At 41.4% G+C, this 9,037-nt stretch overlaps 1 protein-coding gene across 5 annotated transcripts in view; it reads right to left on the bottom strand.

Moving 5' to 3' along the window:
* Positions 1 to 8,775, bottom strand: part of LOC124044160 (immunoglobulin-like domain-containing receptor 2) — a 32,704-nt gene extending 23,929 nt beyond the window's left edge. For all 5 annotated transcript variants that reach the window (XM_046363692.1, XM_046363676.1, XM_046363686.1 and 2 more), the window contains exon 1: positions 8,635 to 8,775. In XM_046363692.1, the coding sequence (XP_046219648.1) occupies positions 8,635 to 8,677 (43 nt within the window). In that variant the 5' untranslated portion in view covers positions 8,678 to 8,775. The remainder of the gene's footprint in view (positions 1 to 8,634) is intronic.
* Between the last annotated feature and the right edge of the window lie 262 nt (positions 8,776 to 9,037).

The following is a 9,037-nucleotide window of genomic DNA, read 5'->3' on the forward strand; positions in this document are numbered from 1 at the left end:
GGATTCTCTCCCATTCCTCCTTGTTAAGTTAGATTGGGAGCGACGGTGAACAGCAATCTTCAAGTCTTTCCACAGATTTTCAATTGGATTCAAATCTAAACAAGGACTTTCACATTCTTTTTCTGAAGCCATACAGTTTGGGCTGTATGCTTGGGGTCATTGTCCTGTTGGAATGTACACCTTCGCCCCCCTCAAAGCTCATTTGTACTCTGAACAGGTTCTCATCAAGGATTTGCAAGTATTTGGCTACATTTATTGTTTCCTTCTATCCTTACCAGTTTCCCCGTCCCTGCTGCTGAAAAGCACCCAATAGCATGAAGCTGACATCACCATGCTTCACAGTAGGGATGTTGTTAGACGGATGAGGAGCTGTGTCTGCTTTCTCCAGACATAGCACTTTGCATTCAGGCCAAAGAGTTACATTTTTGTCGCATCAGACCACAGATTCTTTTGCCTAATAATCTGTCTTTCATGTGCCTTTTTGCAAACTCCAGGAGTGCAACCATGTGCCTTTTTCTCAGGAAGGGCTTCAGTCTTGCCACTCTCCCATAAAGCCCAGATTGGTGAAGTGCTGTAGAGACTTTTGTCCTTCTGGCATGTTCTCCTATCTCAGCCAAGGAACTCTGTAGTTCTGTCAGAGTGGTCATTGGGTTCTCACCGACCTGACCAAGGTTCTTCTTGCCCGGTTGCTCAGTTTGGTCGAACGTTCAGCTCTAGGCAGAGTCTGGGTAGTTACATATTTTTTCAATTTCCCAATGATAGAAACTGTGCTCTTGGAAATATTCAACACACTAGAAGTAGTTTTATACCCTTCCACAGATATATGCCTCATCACAATTCTATCTTGGAGATCTACGGATGGTTCCTTGGACTTTATGGTATAGTTTCTGCTCTGACATTCTGAATTGTCAACTGTGGGATCTTATACTGTATAGACAGGTGTTTCTTTCTATATCATGTCCCAAAATGTTTTAATTGGCAACAGGACTCCAATCAAGTTGTAGAAATTGGATGCACCTGAGCTCAATTTGGAGTGTCAAAGCAAAGGGGTGTGAATACTTACAGTACCAGTCAAAAGATTGGACAAACCTACTCATTCAAGGCTTTTTCTTCGTTTTTTACTATTTTCTACATTGTACAATAACTATCAAATCTATGAAATAACACATATGTAATCATGTAGAAAGCATTTCAATTAACAGGTGGACCTTGTTAAAACTTAATTTGTGGAATTTCTTTCCTTCTTAATGCATTTGAGCCAATAAGTTGCGTTGTGTCAAGGTAGGGGTGGTATACAGAAGATAGCACTATTTGATAAAAGACCAAATCTATATTATGGCAAGAACAGCTAATATAAGCAAAGGGAAATGACAGTCCATCATTACTTTAAGACATGAAGGTCAGTCAATGTGGAACATTTCAAGAACTTTTAAAGTTTCTTCAAGTGCAGTCGCAAAAACCCTCAAGCGCTATGATGAAACTGGCTCTCATGAGGACCGCCATATGAATGGAAGACCCAGAGTTACCTCTGCTACAGAGGATAAGTTCATTAGAGTTACCAGCCTCAGAAATTACAGCCCAAATAAATGCTTCACAGAGTTCAAGTAACAGACACATCTCAACATCAACTGTTCAGAGGAGACTGTGTGAATCAGGCCTTCATGGTCGAATTGCTGCAAAAAAAACACTACTAAAACACTAATAAGAAGAAGAGACTTGCTTGGGCCAAGACACACGAGCAATGAACATTAGACTGGTGGAAATCTGTCCTTTGGTCTGATGAGTTCAAATGTGAGATTTTTGGTTCCAACCGCTGTGTCTTTGTGAGATGCAGAGTAGGTGAACGGATGATCTCCAAATGTGTGGTTCCCACCGTGAAGCATGGAGGAGGAGGTGTGATGGTGTGGGGGTGTTTTGCTGGTAACACTGTCTGTAATTTATTTACAATTCAAGGCACACTTAACCAGCATGTTGCTACACACGCCTGGTGCAAAAGAACGGCCAATAGCCAATTGCCCTCTTGATGAGGGGGCGGGGTCAGCTCTCCAATTAATCGTGGAGTCGACCAATCAGCTGCTGGGGGATTTCAGGAAGCTATCTCCTGATACACACTCAATTACACAAACTACAACACAGAAACTGGGGAACGTAACAATGTCTACCACAGCATTCTGCAGTGATACGCCAACCCATCTGGTTTGCACTTATTGGGACTATCATTTGTTTTTCAACAGCACAATGACCCAACACACCTCCAGGCTGTGTAAGGACTATTTGACCAAGAAGGAGAGGGATGGAGTTCTGCATCAAATGACCTGGCCTCCACAATCACCTGACCTCAACCCAATTGAGATGGTTTAGGATGAGTTGGACCGCAGAGTGAATAAAAAGCAGCCAACAAGTGCTCAGCATATTTGGGAACTCCAAGACTGTTGGAAAAGCATTCCAAGTGACTACCCCATGAAGCTGGTTGAGAGAATAACAAGAGTGTGCAAAGCTGTTATCACGGCAAAGGGTGAAGAATCTAAAATCTAAAATATATTTTTGTTTAACACTTTTTTACTACATGATTCCATATGTGTTAGTTCATAGTTGTGATGTTTTCACTATTATTCTACAATGTAGAAAATAGTTTTAAAAAACTTGAATGAGTAGCTGTGTCCAATATTTTGACTGGTACTGAATGTAAATGAGATATTTCAGTTTTTAATTTGCAAAAATTCAGGCTGTAATACAACATAATGTGGAATAAGTCAAGGGGTATTATTAATTTATGAAGGCCCTGTATGTGGACAACAGAATGGAGGAGGGGGATGTGAGGACTCCAACCAATGAGATTATCTCATCAGGCCCAGTGAACAGCCAATTAGCGGTTAGAGATTTGAAGAAGAGTTTATTATATTCTAGCGAGGAGGAAAAACAAAGAGGGACAGAAAGAACAGACAGGGTGGGACACCTTGGTAACCTCATGATTCACACATCAAAAAATATTCTGGGACCTTTGATCCAAGGTGTCAGCCTGTGTCAGCATCTCTCTAACAGAGAACAACACAAAACTGTCCGTGCATGTAACTAGGCACTCCAAATCACATATTTATAAACCTCTAAAAATACTCACAAGTGTGACATAACAAAAATACATTTATACCTACAGTGCATTCAGAAAGTATTCAGGCCCCACATTTTGTGACCTTACATCCTTGTTCAAAAATGGATTAAATAAAAAATGTCCCTCATCAATCTACACACAATACCCCATAATGACAAACGCTAAAACAGGTTTACAGAAATTTGTGCAAATGTATTAAAGATTAAAAACAGAAACACCTTGTTTACATAAGTAATCAGACCCTTTGTTATGAGATTTGAAATTGAGCTCAGGTGCATCTGGTTTCCATTGATCACCCTTGATGTTCCTACAACTTGATTGGAGTCCACCTGTGGTAAATTCATTTGATTGGATATGATTTGGAAGGGCACACACCTGTCTATTTAAGGTCCCACATTTGACAGTGCATGTCAGAGCAAAAACCAAGCCATGAGGTAGAAGGAATTGTCTGTAGAGCTCTGAGACAGGATTGTGTCAAGGCATAGATCTGGGGAAGGGTACCAACAAATTTCTGAAGCTTTGAAGTGACTCCATCACTCTTAAAATGTTAGAAGTTTGGAACCACCAAGACTCTTCCTAGTGCTGGCCGCCCGGCCAAACTGAGCAATTGGGGGAGAAGGACCTTGGTCAGGGAGGTGACCGAGAACACAATGGTCACTCTGAAAGAGCTTCAGAGTACCTCTGTAGAGATGGGAGAACCTTCCAGAAGGACAACCATCCCTACAGCACTCCACCAATCAGGCATTTATGGTAGAGTGGCCAGACAGAAGCCTCTCTTCAGTAAAAGGCACATGACAGCCCACTTTGAGTTTGACAAAAGGCACCTAAAGGACTCTCAGACCATGAGAAACAAGATGATCTGGTCTGATGAAACCAAGTTTGAGCTCTCTGGCCTGAATGCCAAGCGTCACGTCTGGAGAAAACCTGGCACCATCCCTACGGTGAAGAATCTCGAGGCTGTAATCGCTGCCAAAGTTTTTTTTTATATATATACAGTGGGGAGAACAAGTTTTTGATACACTGCCGATTTTGCAGGTTTTCCTACTTACAAAGCATGTAGAGGTCTGTATTTTTTAATCATAGAAAATCACATTGTATTATTTTTAAGTAATTAATTAATTTGCATTTTATTGCATGACATAAGTATTTGATCACCTACCAACCAGTAAGAATTCCGGCACTCACAGACCTGTTAGTTTTTCTTTAAGAAGCCCTCCTGTTCTCCACTCATTACCTGTATTAACTGCACCTGTTTGAACTCGTTACCTGTATAAAAGACACCTGTCCACACACTCAATCAAACAGACTCCAACCTCTCCACAATGGCCAAGACCAGAGAGCTGTGTAAGGACATCAGGGATAAAATTGTAGACCTGCACAAGGCTGGGATGGGCTACAGGACAATAGGCAAGCAGCTTGGTGAGAAAGCAACAACTGTTGGAGCAATTATTAGAAAATGGAAGAAGTTCAAGATGACAGTCAATCACCCTCGGTCTGGGGCTCCATGCAAGATCTCACCTCGAGGGGCATCAATGATCATGAGGAAGGTGAGGGATCAGCCCAGAACTACACGGCAGGACCTGGTCAATGACCTGAAGAGAGCTGGGACCACAGTCTCAAAGAAAACCATTAGTAACACACTACGCCATCATGGATTAAAATCCTGCAGCGCACGCAAGGTCTCCCTGCTCAAGCCTGCGCATGTCCAAGGCCGTCTGAAGTTTGGCAATGACCATCTGGATGATCCAGAGGAATTAATGGGAGAAGGTCATGTGGTCTGATGAGACAAAAATAGAGCTTTTTGGTCTAAACTCCACTCGCCGTGTTTGGAGGAAGAAGAAGGATGAGTACCACCCCAAAAACACCATCCCAACTGTGAAGCATGGAGCTGGAAACATCATTCTTTGGGGAAGCTTTTCTGCAAAGGGGACAGGACAACTGCACCGTATTGAGGGGAGGATGGATGGGGCCATGTATTGCGAGATCTTGGCCAACAACCTCCTTCCCTCAGTAAGAGCATTGAAGATGGGTCGTGGCTGGGTCTTCCAGCATGACCACGACCCGAAACACACAGCCAGGGCAACTAAGGAGTGGCTCCGTAAGAAGCATCTCAAGGTCCTGGAGTGGCCTAGCCAGTCTCCAGACCTGAACCCAATAGAAAATCTTTGGAAGGAGCTGAAAGTCCGTATTGCCCAGCGACAGCCCCGAAACCTGAAGGATCTGGAGAAGGTCTGGGCCAAAATCCCTGCTGCAGTGTGTGCAAACCTGGTCAAGAACTAGAGGAAACGTATGATCTCTGTAATTGCAAACAAAGGTTTCCTTACCAAATATTAAGTTCTGCTTTTCTGATGTATCAAATACTTATGTCACGCAATAAAATGCTAATTAATTACTTAAAAATCATACAATGTGATTTTCTGGAGTTTTGTTTTAGATTCTGTCTCTCACAGTTGAAGTGTACCTATGAAAATAATTACAGACCTCTACATGCTTTGTAAGTAGGAAAACCTGCAAAATAGGCAGTGTATCAAATACTTGTTCTCCCCACTGTATATATAGATACGTTTTTTTGAACTTGGCAAGTAAGTTAACTTATATTTACAATGATGGCCTAGGAACAGGCCATCATTGGGGCGGCAGGGTAGCCTAGTGGTTAGAGCGTTGGACTAGTAACCGGAAGGCTGCGAGTTCAAACCCCTGAGTTGACAATGTACAAATCTGTCGTTCTGCCCCTGAACAGGCTGTTAACCCACTGTTCCTAGGCTGTCATTGAAAATAAGAATTTGTTCTTAACTGACTTGCCTGGTTAAATAAATAAAAATATAAATAAAAATAATAATAATAAAATAGAACAGTCGGTTAACTTCCTTGGTCAGGGGCAGAACGACAGACCTTGTCAGCTCGGGGATTCGATCTAGCAACCTTTCAGTTACTGGCCCAACGCTCTAACCACTTTACCCTTTACTCAACAAAGTATGTGAATAAAGGTACTGAATACTTGTGATATTTATTTTTTTTGCAAAAAAATACCAACCTGTTTTTATTATTATTATTATTATATAAATATTATTATATTATATATTATTATATATTATTATTATCATATATTATTGCTTTTTTGCTTTCTGTAGATTGATTACCGAAAACAACAACATTTGAATCAACATTTGAATCAATGTGTGGCATATCAGGAAGCTGATTAAACAGCATGATCAATACACAGGTGGACCTGTTTGGGACAATAAAAGTAAACTCTAAAATGTGCAGTTTTGTCACACAACACAATGACACAGATGTCTCAAGTTGAGAGCTTGTGCATTTGCCATGCTGACTTGAGGGATTGTCCACCAGAGCTATTGCCAGATAATTTAATGTTCATTTCCCTACCATAAGCTGCCTCCAATGCTTTTTTCGACAACTTGGCCAGTTTGTTCAACCGGCCTCACAATACGCAGACCACACCAGCCCAGGACCTCCACATCTGGCTTCTTCACCTGTGTGACTGTCTGTGACCAGCCACCCGGACAGCTGTTGAAACTGTTGGTTTGCACAACCAAATTGTTTCTGACAGTTTATGCATAAATTGTCTCATGGAAGCTCATCTGCGTGCTCGTCATCCTCACCAGGGTCTTGACCTGACTGCAGTTTGCCATCGTAACCAACTTCAGTGGGCAAATACTCAACTTCGATGGCCACTGGCACGCTGGAGAAGTGTGATCTAAACGGATGAATCCCGGTTTCAACTGTACCGGGCAGATGGCAGACAGTGTGTATGGCGTCACGTGGGCAAACGCTTTGCTGATGTCAATGTTGTGAACAGAGTGACCCATGGTGACGGTGGGGTTATGGTTTGGGCAGGCATAAGCTACGGACAACAAACACAATTGCATTTTATCAATGGCAATTTGAATGCAGCAATACCTTGACAAGATAGTGAGGCCCATTGTTTTGCCATTCATCCGCCGCCATCACGCCATGTTTCAGCATGATAATGCACAGCTCCATTTCGCAAAGATCTGTTCACAATTCCTGGAAGCTGAAACCATCCTAGTTCATCCATGACCTGAACAAGCAAGCGGCACCATGAAGACCAAGGAGCTATCCAAACAGGTCACGGACAAGGTTGTGGAGAAGTACAGATCTGGGTTGGGTTATAAAAAAATATCTGCAACTTTGAACATCCCATGGAGCACCATTAAATCCATTATTAAAATATTTTAATAATATGGCACCACAACAAACCTGCCAAGAGAGGGCTGCCCACCAAGGAGGAAATTAATCAGAGGCAACAAAGAGACCAAAGATAACCCCGAAGGAGCTGCAAAGCTCCACAGTGGAGATTGGAGTATATGTTCATAGGACCAGTTTAAGCTGGACAAACTGTAATTGCTGCAAAAGGTGGCTCTACAAAGTATTGACTTTGAGGAGGGTGAATAGTTATGCACGCTCAAGTTCTGTTTTTTGGTCTTATTTCTTGTTTGTTTCACAAAAAAATATTTTGTATCTTCAGTGGTAGGCATGTTGTGTAAATCAAATGATATGAAAATACATTTTTATTCCAGGTTGTAAGGCAACAAAATAGGAAAAATGCCAAGGGGGTGAATACTTTCGTAAGCAACTGTACCATACACCATCAAATAGTGTTCTTTTTTTACACAATCAAATCATGTTCTCTTTTCTTGAAGAGTAGACAACACAAACTGGTTATAGTTTAACCAGTCTACTAGGCTCTTCTTGGTCAAAGTTCTGAGTCACACCATGCTTCCTGACCACATCAGGCCCTTTCCTTGCAAACAACTGACACGTTTTCTTGCCAGGCATTCCAACACACTGATTTGACTCCCTGTAGGACTTTTTTTGTTCTTGTATAGGTCTACAGAAAAACCTCTTCAAAATACAGAATTAAATAATGGTTACATTTTATATTAATTTACAAAATCAAAAGGTGGGAAATTGGGCTCTCAGAATGACAGTTCTATGTGTGTTATAATAGAGGACCAGCATATCTCTGCCTATTAAATGTGTATGTGAGTCATTGGGGTGCAGGCATAACGGGACCTTCTATTTTCTATTTCACCTTTATTTTGACGGGGAACTCATACTGAGACTAGAGTATTGTTTACAGATAAGCCCTGCACACAAACCAACCCACAATTACAAAATATATTAAGAATAAACGTGTTCACCAGCGTCCTCATTCCACACATTCCTCCTGTAATTTAGGACAAAAAACAATAGAGGAAAAACAAGAGTAGACTACCTAAGGCACATCACTGCACAGGTTCAAAAATAAAGCAAATCAGACTAATCCCCCAACACAACAAGTGGGCAAACAAAAGTATGTTTATAAAAATGAAGGGAATCCAAAAGTCATGTTGACTTTTGAGGTTGTAGCCTACTGTAAAGGTAGACCCGTTAGCTGCTGGAATAAAGTGAAGGGGTCAAACTGTTGCTGGCTGCATCTACGGCTTTCGCAGACAGATGACAAAACAACATGCTGAGTGAGTAAAGAAAAAAACATTTACCTGTTATGCAAAAAATAATCCATCGACCTAACAGCCAACTCATTTTTCGGATAAAAAGTTTCGCATTCAGATAGAATTAATCCAAATGTTCGTCCTGCCCATTGTTCGCCTCATTCTTTGGTCCGTTGAGTGCGCACAAGAATAAACCGGGAGAGCCGAAGTGTCAATCCGAGACCAGGGGGAGTGTACCACTTCACCAGCGGGTGAGTTCCAACTGCACTCCAAAAAATAAATGTTTTTAAATGTTTTACCACCCTTTTACCTAGAATAATCGTACATGCACGCGTTTAAATAGATTTGTGATTAAAAACATTACATCTAAACTGGTCTCCAAAAACGACAATTGAAAATATTTTATTTTTATATAAAATCAGGTCATACTAACTCCGGTGTGATCCTTTAA

This window comes from Oncorhynchus gorbuscha, linkage group LG01 (genome assembly GCF_021184085.1).
Source record: "Oncorhynchus gorbuscha isolate QuinsamMale2020 ecotype Even-year linkage group LG01, OgorEven_v1.0, whole genome shotgun sequence".
Classification (NCBI taxonomy): domain Eukaryota; kingdom Metazoa; phylum Chordata; class Actinopteri; order Salmoniformes; family Salmonidae; genus Oncorhynchus; species Oncorhynchus gorbuscha.